Genomic DNA, 20,805 nt, shown 5'->3' with positions numbered 1-20,805 from the left:
GAAGGGCCCTCCGGAGGTACCTTGGAACAATAGAAGGGCCCGCCCTTCTAATGCAGGGTTTACGGTAGTTTTGAAAGTATTGGTTGTTTTAGATTTCTCCGAAACTTGAAAAAAAGAATTTTAAAATTTCGAAAAAGTATTCGAAACTCAAAAATTCCAAAATATCCTAACTTTCGAAAACTCGAGAATTTCAAAAATCCGAAAAATTCGTAAACCTTTTTTTTCCATATTTTCATCAAGTTCCTGAAATTCCGAAAAAATCCTCCAAAAAAAATCTTTACATCAAGATTTTCAACTGCCACTCTAATACCTCTAATAGAAAACTCTAATAGAACGTCAACCGATTCGTCAAATTTGAGCCCATGTATCTCATTTTCTGTGAAAGATATCAAAAAGTGATCAACTGATAAAATGTTGCTGATATCATGATAAATATTTTATTAGTTGACACTTTTGGATATCTTTCCAAAGTGAGATATTTAGGCTCAAAGTGGGGTGGCGTACGGTATTTCCAAAACCTTCAAAAAATCCTTAATATTCCTGAAACCCTGAAAAACCTGTGAAATTTCAAAAGTTCCAATTTTCGTTGAAATTTACCAAATCAATTTTTTTCAAAACTCGTTAAGTCCATAGTCTTTAAAATCCCCAAAAACCCAAACAAAGAAAACTTAAAGGAGGGCAGACAACAAAAATTTCGGGGAAAATGTCAGGGAATGTGTATTTTGCCGTCGCGGTGTTCGCACCTAAAGCACGCAATCCCACGCGCAAACATTTTAATTTTTTTATTTCCCGACTTTATTTTTTTCAATTTTTAACGACTTCAAACATTAAAAAAGCTCTTTTTTCTTATTTATTATAAAACCCATATAAAAGTGAATTTTTTATGTAAATTTAAAGTTCTATCGACCGATTATTTTGCCAACTGATAAAATGTTGCTGATATTATGATAAACATTTTATTAGTTGACACTTTTGGATATCTTTCCAAAGTGAGATATTTAGGCTCAAAGTGGACGGTCCGGGTGGCGTACGGTAATTCCAAAACCTTCAAAAAATCCTTAATATTCCTGAAACCCTGAAAAACCTGTGAAATTTCAAAAGTTCCAATTTTCATTGAAATTTACCAATTTTCCTTTTTTTTCTGCATTTTTTCAGATCAATATTTTCCAAAACTCGTTAAGTCCATAGTCTTTGAAATCCCCAAAAACCCAAACAAAGGAAACTTAAAGGAGGCCAGACACCAAAAAAGAAGTTTTCCTGATATTTTGCATAGAGAACCCCCATGAGGTGTTGAACTCATGACAGGCAGCTCAGGGGTACAGCGCCGCTACCGGCTGAGCTACGGGGGCGCGAAGGCGCCTGACGACCAATGGTCTACATAAGGGCGGCGCGATTTCGTCCCCCGAACTGCCCCCGAAATTTTTGCTGTCTCGCCTCCTTTAAAGGACCGAAAATTTCCAAAATTTCCAAAACAAGACATTCTCTAACCCGTTCAAACATCATCCCAAACCGAAACTATACAACTTTTGAACACTCTTTTTAGGGCTAATCATCATTAAAGAAACAACTATATCTTCTCCTTTTTCTCCTTTTCCTCTAACTCCACCCCCGCAAAACTAGGGGACCCCAAACCTCTTTCATATATCCTAATGAGTTGAAAAACGAGGAAAAATGTGTCTACTAGTAAGCAGGGGAAAATACTTGATGAATTATGGACCGGACCCCTTTTTTCTCTCTCGTTTTGTGCTAAGAATAGGGTTTTCAAAACGAAGGGGGGGGGGGGGGACGTCATCATTTGAGAAACTTATTTTGGAGTCAAGGATATGCTTATGATGCATCATATGACCTTTCTTTTCGAAGTTGAACACAATATTTCCAGTATTTCCATCCAAAGAGTTGGATCACAGCTAGGTTAACTACTGTATTTCCTCTAATAGGTGCCCACCCAAACCGTCGACTTTGAGCTCAATTATCTCGATTCCAGTGAAAGATATCAAAATTTTGGTAACTGATAAAAAGTTTGTGATATCATAATAAACATTTTATTAGTTGACAGATTTTTTATATCTCTTATGGGAGTCGAGATACATGAGCTCAAAGTTGGAGGCTTGGGTGGTCTTCGAAATACGGCAGTTAACCGTGTAGCTCATATTGATTTTTGGAATTTTTAGGATTTTTGAACATTCAAAATTTGCATTTTTCGAAAAATCTCATCTAGTTTTCGGAATGTTTTGGGATTTTCAGAATTTTTAGAATTCTTGAATTTTTTAAAACTTAAAATTTCACATTTTTGAGAATATTTACTCCGTGATGATTCTCCGTGATGATGAGCATGTCAATCCAATTTGTTTAAAATTTCAATTAATTCGAAATTTTCCACTCATGATGACCTATTCGAGTGAAACTAGTATTATGTAGTTTTAAAGTTTGAATGAATTCAGAATTTTAATTAGATGAGCAATGGGTGGAGTGGGAGAGGGTGGACCACTACTCTTTTCATTTCACATATTTAGACTTAGTTTAGTAAATGGGCCGTTAAATTTTGTAAAACCTGTAGTAGAAGGGCCCCCTGCTAAAAGTGTTTCAATTTTCAAAATTTTCGAATTTTTGAGTTTTTTAGAATTTTTAATGTTTTGGGATTTCTGAATTATCTGAAATGTTATGATTTTTTGGATTTGCGGATTTGCGGATTTTGAAATTCTTGGGAATTTTGGTTTTTTGGGAATTCTCAACTTTTTTGAATTTTTAAGTTTCCAAATTATTATATAAAACTTCTCGATTTACTCAAATTTTGAATTTATGGAGTTTCCGGACTTTGTGAGTTTTCAGAATTTTTCGAAAATGTTTTGAATCTAAAAAATTTTTTCTCGCATTCGTTTTTTTTTCGAATCCCAACATTGAATATTCATATCCACCCTCGCTTTTCATTCTTTTTTCGATATTTTGCACATTTTTGAAAACTTTCAAAAAACCGCGAAATCTAGAAATCCGGATTACCGTAAAACCTGTATTAGAAGGGCCAGTTTTTCTATGGTTCAAATGCACCTCCGGAGGGTCTCCCTATTACAGGGGCCCTTCAATTAGAGGCCCTTCTATTCTTCCGACCAGTTTTTTCCCAAAATTTTGCATCGAAAAATTCGACGAAGTTTCGTTCAAAATTCATGAAAATCTGCCAATTTCTTTTGGGGAGTCCTTTCTCGAAAGTTAGGATATTTTGGAATTTTTGAGTTTCGAATACTTTTTCGAAATCTTAAAATTCTTTTTTTCAAGTTTCGGAGAAATCTAAAACAACCAATACTTTCAAAACTACCGTAAACCCTGCATTAGAAGGGCGGGCCCTTCTATTGTTCCAAGGTACCTCCGGAGGGCCCTTCGATTAGAGGGAGGCCCTTCTATTCTTCCGACCAGTTTTTTTCCCAAAATTTTGCATTTCATGAAAATCTGCCAATTTCTTTTGGGGAGTCCTTTCTCACAGAGGGCCCTTCTATTACAGGGGTCCTTCTATTGTTCCAAGCCCTCTGAGAGTACTTAGGATTTTTGGAATGGAAAGATTTTTCAGGTTTTCGAAAGTTTTGGATATTTTGGATTTTTGAGTTTCGAATTTTTTTCGAAATCTCAAAATTATTTTTTTCACATTTCGGAGAAATTCCAACATTGAATATTCATATCCACCCTCGCTTTTCATTCATTTTTCGATATTTTGCACATTTATTGAAAACTTTCAAAAAACCGCGAAATCTGGAAATCCGGATTACCGTAAAACCTGTATTAGAAGGGCCAGCCTTTCTATGGTTCCAATGCACCTCCGGAGGGCCTTTCTATTACAGGGGCCCTTCAATTAGAGGAGGTTCTTCTAAATTTCGCATCGAAAAGTTCAAAATTCATGAAAATCTGCCAATTTCACCAAAATTTAGCAAGATTTTTTATCGAAAAATAGAGTTTCAACAAGTTTCTATCAAATTGTGAAGTTCCCGGAATATTTTCCACTGAAAAAGTAAGGAAATTTTCTGATTTCAAACACACATTTTCAAGGGGGGCCCTTCTCGAAGGGCTGTTCTATTAGAGGGGCTCTTCTAATTCAAGTTTTACGGTATTCAAATTCCAAATCCTTGCTGACTTTCAGAATAAAAAAAATAAAAATATGTCTTTTTAAACTTTTTTTTTTTTTGATTTTTGAGATTCCAAATCCCAAATTTTCAATACCAGTCGGTTTACGCCCTTTCGGGGCTGAACCTCCTGGCCTCCGGTCGCCCTCCACCATCGCCCTTCCTGTCCACCACCCTTTAGTGTGGTGAAACCAAGGAACATCTCCAAAAGACTTCAAAATCAAACATTTGAAAAAAGAAAAGTACGGGCATCTAATTAGAGATATTTCTGATCTACCTGCCAGGTTTCAGCTCAATCGATTAACTTTGAAGGGGTGAACGGCCACGCGACATACATACGCACATACAGAATTTGATGAATGTTATTAATAATGATTAGAGATAAGAAAGGGGGAGATCTGGCCCTCAAAATATTCGAATTTCAGCCAAATTTCAAATTCGATTTTCTCGGATCTGGAATGTCCGCAGCAAAATCTGAATATATATTTGAAAATGTCTCATTCTCAGCTTTCGAATGATATAGGCCTCATATCAAAGTCCCATACCCCAGTTACAACCTTCCCTAGTTAGTAATGATCTATGCTAATCTGTCTTTTCTGATTTAAATTAAAATTTGAAATGTCCCGTTTTTTTCAGAAATTTGATGTAAATTTATGCTGAAAGTGTGTCTAGACAAGGAGATTCTAGTGGGTATAAAATTTGAAAATTTCTGACTCACTTTTTGAACTGAAAAATTGAAAAATTGAGAAAAAATTCAATGTTTTCAAGTTGTCCAATTCCTCAACTTCTTGATCTTAAATTCAATTTTTGAAGGTTTTGTGAGTGGAATTCTAAATTTTTCAAGTACGCTTTTCAGACTTTTATCAGTTCCTGGAACTTCAAAAAATCCAAAAAATCCAAAAATTCGGAAATTCCACAAAAATTAAAAAATTGAAAAGGTTGAAAAGCCCAACATTTTTTCCAAGTTCGATAAATCTGGAAAGTTTGGAAACTCGGAAAAGTCGGAATTTCAAAAAAATTCGAATTTTTTCCAAATCCAAAACAAATTCCCTTTTCTGGACCCCAGACTTTCCCACGACTTATTTTTGGCTCCCAAATTTTGAGCTCCCCGAAAATAAACTTTAAGATTTTTGAGATCACAAATGTCTTCGTTTTTTCCCTTCAAATGGAAATTCGACTATAAAGAAATGTATTTTTTTTACTTTTAGAATCTTCCACAATCTCTTGTTTCACTCAATTTTCTTTTTCATTCCGATCTTTAATTCAGAATTCTTAACATTTCGGATCCGAAAGAATCACCTGGATCTGTTTTATTACGTAATTATGAGCACAAAGAAAGTGATTGGTCATTGGCAGAAAAGAAAAAAGTCTGATTTTTTAGTTCCTCAATTTTTTGCTGTTGAGCTTCTAGGCCTTCTGGGAGCCCAGATACAGTCATTTAAAATTTTGTAGGTGAGATACGCAGACAACGAGAGACGAACTGGAATTTTTACTTTAATTTTCTAAAACTACTCTAAATTTCCTACAATTGCGTCAAATAATCATGTTTCTAGCTAGTCTAGGAGCCGAGATACAGTGATTTGAAGTTACGGAGGCTAGAGACTCAGACGACGAGACACGCTGTGTCTCTAGCCTTCAAAACTTCAAAGCGCCGTATCTCGGCTCAAAATTGAGCTAGAAAGTTGAAAATTGGACAGAAAAGTGTTAAAAATGTGTCTTTTGTATCCTAGAATTTTTTCTCAGGGATTTTGAATTTTTGAATTCTCAAAAATTCAAAATTCTAGATTTCTAGTGTTTTCTAAACTTCAAAAAGTGCTCCTTAAAATTTTAAGCAGTTCTGTCCAATTTTCATCCTTCTAGCTATCCAAGAAGCCAAGATAATGCCATTTGAAGTTTAGAAGAGACGCAGGCAATTAGAGTTTTGGCGTTTTGAAAACCTATTCAAAAAGTGCTCCATGAATTTTTACACCTTTCTGTGCAATTTTCATATTTCTGGCTCTTCTAGGAGCCGAGATATAGCCATTTGAAGTTTGAGAGGTCAGAGACGCAGTGTGTCTCGTCGTCTGGCGTCTCTCGCCTACAAAACTTCAAATGACTGTATCTCGGCTCAAAATTGTGCTAGATAGTTGAAAATTGGACAGAACTGTGTGAAATTTTAAGGAGCACTTCTTGAAGGCTCTGATTTCCGAAATTCCAGAACATCTATACTTCGAGATTACTGAAAATCGAAGTCAGATATTGGCAAAACTTCCAATTTATGAAACTTGATGACTTTAAATTTGAAACAAAAATTTTAAGGTTTTTTGGAATCACAAAAATCACAAAAATTTCAAAAGATGATCCTTGAAATTTCAAACATTTCTGTTCACCTTTCATGTTTCTAGCTAGTCTAGAATCCCAGATACAGCCATTTAAAATTTTGAAGGTGAGATACGCAGACAACGAGAGACACTGCGTCTCTAACCCCGGAAATTTCACGGTGCTGTAACTATACTCCCAGATGAGATACAGTGCTTTAAAAGTTTCGAGGAGACGCAGACAGCTAGAGTGTCTTGCTTTCCGCGTCTCTAACCTTGGAAACTATGTATATTCTAGAATTTGGATTTTCAGAATATTCGAGAAAAGAACCAAAACTTCCTGAATATGACGCGCGGGATATGACAAAACTATGACAAAACTTTTGTAGTCGTCCAGAAGGAAAACGAGCCTTTGTAGCCCCTTCTCTCCCCCACGCCTTCACAAAAAGAGTGAGTACGTCATCTGAAAGGTTGGAAAGTCAGAAATTTTAAAATAAAATGTATAGATCCCGTTTCTCTTCTACATTATCAGTTCATCCTCAGTTTCCTCTTTGCTAGTTGACGTGGAGGCAGAGTTGAGGCACATAGTTTTTGAGCAATCCTGACAGCTTCCGGAAATTGAAACTCACTGAGAAAGAGGATAGACTGAAAGGAAAACGAGCTTTCTAGCGCTCCATTGAGCTGAGATACGGTGCATTGAAATTGAGGAGGCTAGAGACGCGGACGACGAGACACACTGCGTCTCTGACCTCTCAAACTTCAAATGGCTATATCTCGGCTCCTAGAAGAGCCAGAAATATGAAAATTGCACAGAAAGGTGTAAAAATTCATAGAGCACTTTTTGAATAGGTTTTCAAAACTTCAAAACTTCGAATTTGCCGATATTCAGATTTTCGGAAACTCACAAAACTTTATACATTTCTGTCATTCAGCTCTTCTAAGAGTTGAGACACAGCCATTTAAAGTGTAGGAAGTCAGAGACTCCAGACGACGAGACACACTGCGTCTCTAACCTCCTCAACTTGAAATGGCCATATCTCACAGCTACTAGAAACGCTAGATAATTGATTTTTCGACCAAAACAAAGTTTACCTTATCCACATCCAAATGTGGCAAAATTTCCAAAAACTGATCAATATTTTCATCGGATTGATTCGAGTTTTTGTTCGTAAAAATGCATTCATCACGATCTAAATCATAGCACGGACCAATTTCAATGTCGTTGGGGTCTTCGAGAATTTCTCTGAAAATTTTGGACTTTGAAGAATTGGAAATTTCACTATAATTTTCTAAAACTACTTTAAATTTCCTACAATTGCGTTGAGTTTATAGCTAGTCTAGGAACCGAGATACAGTGATTTGAAGTTACGGAGGCTAGAGACGCAGACGACGAGACACGCTGCGTCTCTAGCCTTCAAAACTTCAAAGCGCCGTATCTCGGCTCAAAATTGAGCTAGAAAGTTGAAAATTGGACAGAAAAGTGTTAAAAATGTGTCTTTTGTATCCTAGAATTTTTTCTCAGGAATTTTGAATTTTTGAATTCTCAAAAATTTGCCAATTCTAGATTTCTAGTGTTTTCTGAACTTCAAAAAGTGCTCCTTGAAATTTTAAGCAGTTCTGTCCAATTTTCATCCTTCTAGCTATCCAAGAAGCCGAGATAATGCCATTTGAAGTTTAGAAGAGACGCAGACAGTTAGAGTTTTGGCGTTTTGAAAACCTATTCAAAAAGTGCTACATGAATTTTTACACCTTTCTGTGCAATTTTCATATTTTTGGCTCTTCTAGGAGCCGAGATATAGCCATTTGAAGTTTGAGAGGTCAGAGACGCAGTGTGTCTCGTCGTCTGGCGTCTCTGAAAATTGGACAGAAAAATATGAAAATGATGGCGTTTGTATCCTAGAATTGTTTTTTCACAAATTGTGAATTTCCGAATTCTCAAAATTTTGAAATTCTGAGGTTTCTGAATTCCCATTGTTTTTTTCCTAATTTTACAAGGTGCTCCTTAGAATCTTAAACAGTTCTGTTCAATTTTCATGTTTCTAGCTAGTCTAGAAGCCGAGATACGGCTAATTGAAGTTTGGGAGAGACGCAGACAATCAGAGTGTCTCGTTGTCTGCGTGTCTAGCCGTATAAACCTCAAATGGTTATAACTCGGCTCTTAGAACCGCTGGAAATACGGTGTTAGACTGAAATAATTCACAGGAATTCTTCTTTTGAAGGAAAATCTTTTTTGAAATTCTTCTTTTTTTTCCTTTTTGAACAAATGAAATATCGAAACTTTCCCACCCAAATTTCAACCCTAAAATTTCCAAGGGGCCCATTTTCCCAAGACATTTTCTTTCCCTATTCCTTCCTCTTCTTCTGCTTTTTCTACAAAATAAATTTATTTCGGAAAATCTAGTCTCTTTCTTCTTTTTTCTCTTTTCTCGTACGTTTTGCAGAAAATGCTGGTCCCCTCATTTTCTCTAGATCTCCAGAAACCTGATAATCCAATCAGGAACCTTTTCCCTCCATCCACCCCCGCAGAATTCATTTCGTTTCGTCACTGTGTTTTCTGGAGAAATTCAGAAGACGTGGAACGTCTTCTGAAGGTTCTTCTAGAAGATTCTTCACGAAAAATGGGCGGAGCTTACTTTGGGATCTTTTTTAAATTTCGATTTTTGGCTTAGAATTTTCATTTAAATGTGTTTTTCTTAAAGTTTTTTTTTTCAAACTTCAGACTACAAACTACACTTCGGGACCCGGAAATATGAGATTGTATCGAGCACTCGTTTGCTTATTCTACTTTTTGGCACAAGGTGAGCTTTTTTGGATTTGGCGGGAAATTTGAAAATTTTTAAATTCTTCTGAAATTCTGAAATTCTGAAATTCTGAAATTCTGAAATTCTGAAATTCTGAGATTCTAAGATTCTGAAATTTCGAAGTTCAGAGATTCTGAAGTTCTGGAATTCTGAAACTCTGAAATTCTGAAATTCTGAAATTCTGAAATTCTGAAATTCTGAAATTCTGAAATTCTGAAATTCTGAAATTCTGAAATTCTGAAATTCTGAAATTCTGAAATTCTGAAATTCTGAAATTCTGAGATTTCGAAGTTCAGAGATTCTGAAGTTCTGGAATTCTGAAATTCTGAAATTCTGAAATTCTGAAATTCTGAGATTCTAAAATTCTGAGATTTTGAAATTCAGAGATTCTGAAGTTCTGGAATTCTGAAACTCTGAAATTCTGAAATTCTGAAACTCTGAAATTCTGAAATTCTGAAACTCTGAAATTCTGAAATTCTGAAATTCTGGATTTTACTGACTTTTAGTTTATGAAAAGTCTGAAATTATGGAAAATTTTGAATTTTCAAAATTTCAGAATATTCAGATTTTTCGAACTTTGATTTTTTGAAAAATGAAAAGTAATAAAGAGAATCTCCAAATTCTGAAAATTCAAAAAAAAAATTTTAGAATTTTTCGGAATCGAATTTTCGTAATTTTTGGTTTTCTCGAGTTCAAAATTTTCAAAAAAATTTTTAAATTGTTTTTTTCAAAATTTGCAGCATTCTCAATGCCACTGGGCCAATTTCTACGGATTGCCACATCAGAAAACTACCACAACGATCCCACAATTGCAGCGCTACCCAGTCTTCAGGTAGGTCAAAAATGAAAATTCTCAATAGAGCACACTTTCTAAAATTGCTTCTATCTAAGCTTGTTTTGCTCCGATTTTGCTCACTTTTGGAGCATTTGAACTAATTTTTTTTGGATTATCAATAGAGCGAATTTGCAAAAAAATTTCCAAATTTTATTTTTTCAGAATCGAATATACGAAAAAGTGTACGTATCATCAAAACCAGCGGGACCCACCGAGCGATACGATCGATTCATTCGAAATGGTCTATTTGATTTTCGTCCAGTGATAAGGCATCCTTATGAATATCGGTTACAGTAATCCCTGGAATTTTTTTAATTTCAAAAAAAAAATAATTCCTAAAAATTAGACTGAAAAATCTACTAGGTCAAAGTCTTTATTACTTATATCTCCAGCGGGTAGTTAATTGGTACTGGTTACTGTAAAATCGAATGGTCGAGGATTTGATATTTTGGATATCTAGGCCACCATCCTCTCACCCCATTTCAAAATTGTTTTGTTTTTTTTTTCTAAAATCTCAAAAAAAAGGATCATCTTTAATATTTTTCACTCAATCACATAATTTATATATTTTTTCAATTGTATTTTTCTCCTATTTTCGATTCTTTGAAATTTTTAAAACTATTTTTTTTGTGATGAGCAATAAAATAAGTTATTTGAAAAAAATTTCTAATTTCTAATTTCGAAAAAATTCGAAACTACAAGGTTTTTCAAAAAAAAAATTTTTTTTAATCAGGAACCCTAAGCCTAAGCCTTAGCTAGCCTAAACCTTCGGTATAGCTAAGCATAAGCCTAAGGTTGCTAAGCCGGATTTTCCCGAAGCAGCCTGTCACTCAACTGTCACCCTTGTCAGAAAACGTATGAAACTGATTTTCTGAGCCAGTACGAAGGTTATGAACAGTTGGGTAACAGGATAATGGGACTTTACGAGAAATCCAAAATTCGGGAAAATCTGGAAAACTCAAAATACGGAAATTTGAGAATTCTAGGAAAAACATCGAATTTGAAAAGTTCGAAATCCAAGAAATCTTATTTCTAGATACCGTAAACACTCTAATAGAACGCCACCCGTTTTGTCAAATTTGAGCCCATGTATCTCATTTTCTGTGAAAGATATCAAAAAGTGATCAACTGATAAAAAATTGCTGATAACATGATAAATATTTTATTAGTTGACAACTTTTTTCATATCTTTCAAAAGAAGTGAGGCTCAAAGTGGACGGTCCGGGTGGCGTACGGTAATTCCAAATCTTTCAAAAAATCCTTAATATTCCTGAAACCCCTGAAAAACCTGTGAAATTTCAAAAGTTCCAATTTTCGTTGAAATTTACCAAATCAATATTTTTCAAAACTCGTTAGTCTTTAAAATCCCCAAAGCTATAAGACGTGACGCAGAACAGTACTACAAGAGGCGAGTGGACGCCGAAGACGTAGTCACTCAGTTCTTCAGTGTCAATTGGACCAATGGACAACTAATTTTAAATTTCGTTGTGTCTTCTTTTCTCTAATGCCGGGAGTGTGCTAAATCGCACTCTTCTGGTGGTGATTCACCGGGGAATGTGCATTGCATCCCCCGCAATCACTTTCTTTTATTAAATTCTTTATCATGTAACCAGTATAAAAGCCCCTCTATTGTATCATTCTATATCGTTCAATAAACCAATTTAGCTTCTAAAACATTGCGTTTTCTCAGTCAGCAAATAGTCTTACTCGATTTGCCAAGAGCTTCAAAATGAATATAAACATGACTATCATCGGTCTACATTGAGAAATAGGGAATTTTTTTGAAATGTGGGACCCAAAAATCGAAATTCTCAAAACTAGTCATTAAACTTTTATCAAAAGTGAGCAAAAACTAACAAATTTATGTTTTATTTTGTATGAATTATGGTTACTGTAGTTTGAAACTTTTCATGGTCCTAAAACATACCAACCTCGACCAATTCTTTTGAAATAACGTTTTTTAGATTTCTGACATCGAGAGCTTCAAAATGAATATAAACATGCCTAGAATCGGTCTACATTGAGAAATGAGGGTAGAGACGCAGTGTGCCTCGTTTCTCTGACTCTCGAGCTTTTGTTTTGAGCGTATTTTCCTTAGTATTAGCTCAATTTTGATAAAATAAAAATTTTCAAGTTTGCCTTGTCAAGGGCTTCAAAATGAGTATAAACTTGACCAGTTTTGAAAATTTCCGATTTTTGGGTCCCGCCACGAAAACTTGAAGTTTTCAAATTTAAAGGAACATAGTCATGTTTATACTCATTTTGAAGCCCTTACTGTGGGAAATTCAAAAAAAAATTACTTTCATTAAAATTGGTCAAGGTTGGTGTGTTTCAGGACCATGAAAAGTTTCAAGCAAAATATTCCAGAAACCGTCTTTCCGACATAACTTTGACAGTTTCTGTCCAAATTGATTGAAATTATAATTTTTAGATTTTTCCTAGCAAGAGCTTCAAAATGAGTATAAACATGCCCATGTTCCCTTAAGTTTGAAATTTTTTCAAATGTTCGTGGTGGGACCCAAACAATCGAAAATTGTCAAAACTGGTCGTGTTTATATTCATTTTGAAGCTCTTGACAAGACAAATTCAAAAATTTTAGTTTCATAAAATTTGGACAAAAACGAAGCAAGTTACGACCAAAAATAAAGCTCGAGACTCAGAGAAACGAGACACAATGCGTCTCTAACCTCCTTTTTCAATTTAGACCAATTCTAGTCATGTTTATACTCATTTTGAAGCTCTTGATGAGACAAATTGAATGTGAGTACATGCTGGCCGAGAAAACCGGAATCGAAAAAGTTTTGGGTCCCGTCACGAAATTTTCAATAAATTTCAAATTTTAAGGAACATAGCCATGTTTATACTCATTTTGAAACTCTTGACGAGACAAATTCAATCGTTTTAGTTTAAGAACGAAAAAATCAAAATTTAAGATTTTATGGCATAATTTAAGCATTTGTATTGTACATAGGAATGACACAAAAAGTTGCAAAATTTAAAAAAAATTAAAATGTTCAGTTTGAAGTATCCTCATGAACACCAAGAGAGAGAATGTTCAAATAATTGTAGTTGTGGCCGGCGATGAGCTGAAAATTGAAAAAAAAATAATTTTGATTTCTCAAATTTCCCATTTTTGCTCACCTCATAACTGGACCGTCTGAACCGCATTGCCTGGTCTTTTAAAGCGCACGGAGCAATCTCTAGAAATCTTGATTGCTCATTTTTCTCTAATTTCCCTTTTGAAAACTTCAAAATTGTCAATTTTTCGAAATTCGTCGCAACGAACAAATCCTTCCCAATCGCCAAAACCTCCAATTGTTGATTCGCCACGATTTTCGGGTTGAAAAACCCGCGAAATTCAAATTTCGTGCTTAAATCCCATGTATCTGCCACGTGGATCCTTCCAGAAGTGTCTCCACTGATCAGATGACGTCCATCTGGGGTGATTCTGAAATAATGGGTTTTGGTGGCCTAGAAATCCATTTTAAGGCTTTTAAACAAAAAATTCAAATTTGTCACGTCGAGAGCTTTAAAATGAGTATAAAAAAGCCTATGCTCCTTTAAACTTGAAATTTTTGGAAATTCCGTGGTGGGACCCAAAAATCGAAATTCTCAAAACTAGTCATGTTTATACTCATTTTAAAGCTCCTTTCAAGCTGAATCGATTTATTGTACTGTTATCGAAATTGAGCGAAAACTAACAAAGTTATGTTTTGTTTTGTATGAATTATGGTTACTGTAGTTTGAAACTTTTCATGGTCCTAAAACATACCAACCTCGACCAATTCTTTTGAAATAACGTTTTTTAGATTTCTAACATCGAGAGCTTCAAAATGAGTACAAGCATGACTATGTTCCTTTGACGTTAAAGTTTAGGGCCAGAGACGCAGTGTGTCTGGTTTCTCTGACTCTCGAGCATTTGTTTTGCTCGTAACTCGTTTAGTTTTAGACCGATTTTTATGACATCAACATTCATATATTTCTCGTGTTTAGAGCTTCAAAATGAGTATGAACACGACCAGTTTTGAAAAATTTCGAAATATTGGGTCCCACCACGAAATCCCAAAAACTCAGAATTAAAGGAACATGGTCATGTTCATACTCATTTTGAAGCTCTGGACAAGCCAAATTAAAAAATCACATTTTCAAAACAAGAAAGCCCCATTTTTAGGTTCTTACTTCATTCCAAACATTTTCGAACCATGAATTTGTTTTTCCATCAAAACGCCACGTGTACTTCGGATATCGAAAACTCCGATCCGCCCGTCTTGTCTACCGACATACACATAATTCTGCTTGGATGGAAACCATTGGACCATATCAATTGGCACATCATCCCAGCGAACGATTTGTGGCAGGGAAATTCCGACTCTGGAAAAATTTGAATATGGCCTAACTTTTTCGATTTTGGGTTTCTAGGCCAGCAAGTGCTCTTATTCGATTTGTCTCATCAAGAGCTTCAAAATAAGTATAAATATGCCTAGAATCTGTCTACATTGAAAAATCGGGGTCAGAGACGCAGCGTGTCTCGTTTCTCTGACTCTCAAGCTTTTGTTTTAAGCGAAACTGCCTTAGTTTCTGTCCGTTTTTTTATGAAATTATGATTTTCAAATTTGGCTTGTTATGTGCTTCAAAATGAGTATAAACACGACTAGGTTTGAAATTCTTAGTACTTGGGTCCCGCCACGAAAATTTGAAAATTTAAAATTTAAAGGAACATGGGCATGTTTATGCTCATTTTGAAGCTCTCTACGTAAAAAACTCAAAACACGTATTTTCAATAAAATCGGTCAAGGTTGGGGTGTTTTAGGACCATGACAAGTTTCCGGTACAGTAACCGTTATTCATACATGTGTAACTTTGTTAGTTTTAGTTCAAACTTTTTCAACTAAAAATAATGTGATTTGTCTTGTTGAAAGCTTAAAAATGAGTATAATCATGACCAGTTTTGAAGATTTTCGATTTTTTGGGTCCCGCCACGAAATTTCAAAAAGTTTGAAATTCAAAGGAACATAGGCATAATTATACTCATTTTGAAGCTTGTAACGAGCTAAATTCGATAAATTTATTTTCAATAGAAAAAAGCTAAAAATCCCACCTAAAATCCACAATTTTCATAGTCCGACTACCATCTGCCACAGCAACTTTTGGATGCGTCTGATGACTATTCCAATCGAAATGAACCGGTCCATCGAATGTTCCAGAGTGTAAAACTCGTTCATTTAAAGCATCACATAGATTTAGAGACTTTTTGAATGTGCTAACCATGAAGAGACGCAGATCCACTGGACACCATTTGATAGTTTTCAACGGCTCCGATTCGAGATTTCTGGAAGGTTCTGAGAGTTGAGATTAGGAAATTTGAATTTGTCTCGTCAAGAGCTTCAAAATGAGTATAAACATGACTATGTTCCTTTAAATTTGACAATTTTTGAAATTTCGTGGCGGGACCCGAAAAATCGAAAACTTTTAAAATCGGTCGTGTTTATACTCATTTTGAAGCTCTAAACGCGGGAAATTCAAATCATTTAACTTCATGAAAATAAAAACAAAAGCTCGAGAGTTAGAGAAGCCAGACACACTGCTTCTCTGACCCCCATTTTCAATGTGAACCGATTCTAGGCATGTTTATACTCATTTTAAATCTCTTCAAATGACACATTCTTCTAGGTGGCCTAGAAATCCGAAATTTCAAATTCTAGGCTATCAAAACCGAAAACAAAGAATTTTAGGCCATCTAAGGCAGAAAAACTTACAATTGCATTGGTTTTTTCCACTTTTTTCGTTCCAAATTCTTGTACCGAGTTACAGTAACCGATCCACAGTAGGAGCCGAGAATAAGCCTGGAAATGGTGGCCTAACTTTTTGCAACATGGCCTAGAATCCTACATTTGATCTCCATCATCGATATCTAGTGAACTTATGTCTCTAAAATGTCCAATTCCAGTCTGTTCACATCCCATTTGAATATGTTTGGTCCATTTTAAATTTAAGAATGCTCGAGAAATTTGTTCGCGCTCGAAAATTTGGCATTTTCTGAAGTTTTTCGGGATTTTAAAACTTTTTTTTTGTGTTTTATTGTGTTTTTTCCACTATTTTCAGCCTTTTTCGCTGAAAAAATCGATGAAAAACCTGTTTTTCAACAATTTTTAGTTTCGCTGCGAGACTCAACGTTGGATTTTAGGCTATGCGCCTTTAAAGGTACTGTAGTAAAAATTTTTGACTATTTTTTTGCGATTTTCAGACGCGAACGTAAATTGACAACACAAATTGAATTGACCGTCAGCAAGCGCGCTCCGTTGAACAACTTTTCCGGCGCGATATTCAAATTAAATTTTTTCGGTCAAAAACTATTTCGGCTCAAATTTCGGTCAGAATTTCAAATAAAAACAGCAAAAAAGCACAAAATAACTTTCACTCACCAATAATTGTTACTTCACAAGTTTTTCATCGCCAATGCTTTTTGACAATATTTTCAGGTCTTTTTTGTCACATTGTTGTGAAAAAATGGTCGTGTTAATGGAAAATCGACTGTAATTCTTCATAAAATTACGGGTATTGTAAGCTGAGCTCAGGAGGTCCAGATCAGGAGAGGTTCTGATGATAGCTAAAGCAGCACCAAACACAAAACTATGAAATTTGATGATCATGAACATTTTATTCTTAATTTTCCATTAACTCGACAATTTTTTTACAACAATGTGACAAAAAGACCTGAAATTATTGTAAAAAAGCAATGGCGATGAAAAACTTGTGAAGTAACAATTATTGGTGAGTAAAAATGTTTTAAACTTTCCAAAAGGAGTGATTTTGCATATTTTTTGTTATTTTGTGCTTTTTTGCTGTTTTTATTTGAAATTCTGACCGAAATTTGAGCCGAAATAGTTTTTGACCGAAAAAATTTAACTTGAATATCGCGCCGGAAAAGTTGTTCAACGGAGCGCGCTTGCTGACGGTCAATTTGTGTTGTCAATTTACGTTCGCGTGATTTTCAGTCAATTTCAGCGATTTTTTGTAAAAATTTTCAAAATTTACGAGAATTTTGGCTGAAACCCCAAAAATGGCGAAAATTGCTCTCGTGGCGAGACTCAAACAACAATTTCAAGCTATGCGCCTTCAAACTACTGTAGTTCTTTTTGGCGATTTTTCAAAGCGAATTTCACCGGTTTTTATCGATTTTTTGTGAAATTTTTGACAAAAAATATTTATTTTGCACTGAAAATGCTATATTTCAGTTATTTTACAAAAAATTTCGCCAAAAAAAACCCAAAAGTAGCAAAAAAAAATTGCTTTCGTGGCGAGACTCAAACGACAATTTTTGGTCATGCGCCTTTAAGCTTACTGTATTAAAATTTTTTAATCAATTTTCTCGCGATTTTTCAATGCAAATTTTGGCCATTTTCAGTGATTTTTTTCGGGAAAAAAGCCAAAATTTTTTTGAAATTTTGTAAAAATAATAATTTCTAAAATTTTTGAAACAAAAAATACCTCGAATCCAGTCCCAAAACATACTCCTCTACTCGGACCATCTAAAATCAAGTTTTTCGCTGCGCAAAAAGGCGAAAACCTTCGCAAAACGGGCCGGTGGCCTAGAAAAATCCGGTTTCGCCAGTTTCTAGGCCACCTCGATTTCTCTGTGTGTTGGAGGCGGCTGACTGACTTAAATGCCTCATTTTCCATAGATTTCTCGATTTTTATTCAATTTTTCCGGAAAAATTCGAAAATTCATGAGAAATCAAGCTGAAAATCGAGTTTTTCACTGAAATTCGACCCAAAAACCACGTGATTCTATTGATTTTTCGTCTCCTGGAAGCTGGGTGTAAACAAAGTGATTTTCAACGATTTCGGCATATTTTTCTTGGTTTTTAGCCGTTTTTTGAGTCTTTTTTAGCGATTTAAACTAGTTTTAAGCGGAAAAATCGAAATTTTCAGCGATTTTCAGCCAGAAATGGCTGCAATCATCAATCAACGCGTCGACCAAGGCGAATCGAGTATGGGAGGCGCCAAACCAAGTATGGGAATAAAGGAATTGAAAAAAAAACGGGATAAAGAGCTAGAAGATCATAAAATACATAAAATTAGAAAAATAAATAAAAAATGTAAAAAATTTAAAAAAAAATGTTTTTCAAAAATTTCGAAAATCAAAAATTCAGATTTTTCGATAGTTTTTAGTGTGAAATCGATGGATTTTAGCAATTTTTTGAGCAAAAATTCAAGATTTTCAGCTTTTTTCAGCCCTAAATTGCTGAAATTCAAGCGAAAAATCGGAATTTTTGAAAAATTCCCAAAATCCAAAATTCCGAATTTCGGGTCGTTTTTGAGTTCAAAATCGCTGTTTTCAATATTTTTCCAGCTAAAAAATTGAAATTTTTCGCTTTTTTTAAAGTCTAAATTGCTGAAATTCAGGTGTCAATAAAATGGGAAATTTTGAAAAAAAATTCTGAATTTAAGGTGGTTTTGAGCGATTTTTAGTGATTTTTAGAGCTAAAAAACGTAATTTCCAGCCCAGAAACCCCTAAAAAACTGATTTTCTATCAAAAAAATTTTCCGAAAAATAATTTTTTTTTTGAAAATTTTCAAAAATCAAAAATTAGGATTTTTTGGGTTTTTAGTGTGAAATTGATGGTTTTGGTGATTTTTTGAACGAAATTTTCAGCTTTTTTAAGGCCTAATTTTGAAAAAAAAATTTTTGGAATTTTTTTGAAAAAAATTAAAAATCTAAAAATTCCGACTTCCAGACTTTTCTAGTCTCAAAAATAGCGATTCCAATGATTTTTGATCTCAAAATAGTCGATTTTCCAGCTCTCCTTCACAAAATCGCTGGCCACGTGGCACGAATCAACGATGTGATCCTTCTGTCGAAAGACGAGGGCGTCTGGACGGCAAGCGACGATAGATCCGTTCGTTTGTACCTGAAAAGGGATAATGATCAGTTTTGGCCGTCGATTCATCACTTTATGCCTGTGGCACCGACGTGTCTGTTCTACAGTGAGGAGACTTATAAGTGAGTCGTTTGGAGCTGAAATATGGCTGAAAATGGGGGGAAATGACTTGGAAATCATGAAAAATAGCTCAAAAAGCATGAAAATTGACCCAAAAATCATGAAAAAAAAATCCGAGAAAAAACCCAAAATTTTGGGCAGAAATGGCTTAAAATCGCAGAAAAAGTTCGTCTGAAAATGTGGTACTTTGACCATTTTTAGACCGTTTTTCAAGATTTTTGGGTCATTTTTCATGATTTTTGAGTCATTTATTATGATTTTTATGTCGATTTTCGTCAGAAATAGTCAGAAATTAGAGCAAAATTGACTGAAAATCGGCTATTTTTTAGCGAAAATTGGGCTTCCGAAAATTGGGATAAATTTTGTTCGATTTTCGACTATTTTTTTCATGATTTTTGGGTCAATTTTCATGATTTTTGGACCATTTTTTATGATTTTTGGACCATTTTTCATGGATTTTGGACCATTTTTCATGATTTTTTGATCATTTTTCCTGGATTTTGAGTCAATTTTCATGATTTTTGGGTCATTTTTCATGGATTTTGGACCATTTTTCATGGATTTTGGACCATTTTTCATGATTTTTTGGTCATTTTTCATGAATTTTGGACTATTTTTCATGGATTTTGAGTCAATTTTCATGATTTTTGAGCTATTTTTCATGGATTTTGAGTCAATTTTCATGATTTTTGGACCATTTTTCATGGATTTTGGACTATTTTTCATGGATTTTGAGTCAATTTTCATGATTTTTGGACCATTTTTCATGGATTTTGAGTCAATTTTCATGATTTTGGACCATTTTTCATGATTTTTGGGTCGTTTTTCATAGATTTTGGACCATTTTTCATGGATTTTGGACTATTTTTCATGGATTTTGAGTCAATTTTCATGATTTTTGAGCTATTTTCATGATTTTTGGAACCAATTTCCACCCGAAATCCCTATTCTTCCAGACTCCTCGTCGGCCTGATCAACGGAAACGTCTACGAATTCAACGTGGCCGACGACTTCAACAGTATGACAGAATCCCGGAAATGGACATGCCACGCCGGACCAATCTCTGGCCTAGGCTTCGCCCTCTCCTCTGAGCTCATCTTCAGCTGCTCGCGTGACAAATCAATCGTCTGGCATTGCTCAGAGAACTCGAATAAGGTCGGATCGTACCTTCTGGAGAACAGCTGCACGGCGATGGTCATCGATTTGCCGTTTGTGTTTGTTGGCGATCACGGCGGACATGTTACTGTACTTCGGATTATTGATAATCAACCGAATCTGGTTAGCAAGCTCAGCGCGCATACTAGTGAGTTTTTTTGGGGCAGAAAATGACAATTTTTAGCCCTCGAAGTCGAAAATTTGACTGAAAACGACCAAAAATCGATTTTCTAAAAATCTAGAAAATTCAGCCCAAAATGGCCTAGAAAACCCAATTTTCAGGAATTTGGATTTCTAGGCCACGTGTCGAATTCTAAGCCAGCACTTCGAAATGGCCTAAAAATGACCTAAAATGACCTTGGTGTGTTTTATAGGCCATTTTGAAGTGGTGGCCTAGAAATCCAATTTCCCAAATGTCTAGATTTCTAGGCCACGTGTCGGATGCCTAGGCCGGCGTATTTTTATTGGGTGTTCCTAGGCCAAAATCAACCTAAAAATAGCCTAAAACGACACTCGTGTGGGTTTTCTAGGTAGTTTTAACATGATGGCCTAACTTTTGCAAAAATTTGATTTTCTAGGCCAGCATCCTAAAATGGCTTAAAAATGACC

The 20,805-nt window shown here is 35.0% G+C and overlaps 3 protein-coding genes across 3 annotated transcripts in view; 2 read left to right on the top strand and 1 right to left on the bottom strand.

The window, feature by feature from the left end:
• Positions 1 to 8,847: 8,847 nt before the first annotated feature.
• Positions 8,848 to 10,336, top strand: CBG20233 (the record flags this gene model as incomplete). Its single annotated transcript, XM_045241731.1, has 4 exons — positions 8,848 to 8,994; positions 9,123 to 9,201; positions 10,020 to 10,036; positions 10,202 to 10,336. The coding sequence occupies 4 exons, from the start codon at positions 8,848 to 8,850 to the stop codon at positions 10,334 to 10,336; spliced, it is 378 nt and encodes a 125-aa protein (XP_045096988.1).
• Positions 10,337 to 13,053: 2,717 nt separating this feature from the next.
• Positions 13,054 to 17,890, bottom strand: CBG20232 (the record flags this gene model as incomplete). Its single annotated transcript, XM_045241730.1, has 7 exons — positions 13,054 to 13,125; positions 13,181 to 13,487; positions 14,219 to 14,410; positions 15,138 to 15,368; positions 15,796 to 15,882; positions 15,929 to 16,075; positions 17,880 to 17,890. 7 exons carry the CDS (start codon positions 17,888 to 17,890, stop codon positions 13,054 to 13,056), a joined length of 1,047 nt encoding a protein of 348 aa, XP_045096987.1.
• A 97-nt stretch (positions 17,891 to 17,987) lies between these two features.
• Positions 17,988 to 20,805, top strand: part of Cbr-wdfy-2 — a gene marked incomplete at both ends in the record, with an annotated part of 7,156 nt that continues 4,338 nt past the window's right edge. The window contains 3 exons of the mRNA XM_002629804.2: positions 17,988 to 18,051; positions 18,842 to 19,043; positions 19,998 to 20,344. Coding sequence (XP_002629850.2) covers positions 17,988 to 18,051; positions 18,842 to 19,043; positions 19,998 to 20,344 — 613 coding nt within the window. The remainder of the gene's footprint in view (positions 18,052 to 18,841; positions 19,044 to 19,997; positions 20,345 to 20,805) is intronic.

The sequence above is a fragment of the Caenorhabditis briggsae genome, assembly GCF_000004555.2.
Source record: "Caenorhabditis briggsae complete genome, chrII, whole genome shotgun sequence".
Classification (NCBI taxonomy): Eukaryota; Metazoa; Nematoda; class Chromadorea; order Rhabditida; family Rhabditidae; genus Caenorhabditis; species Caenorhabditis briggsae.
The sequence above is the reverse complement of the archived record's forward strand: the minus strand, read 5'-3'. Positions and strand labels throughout refer to the sequence as shown.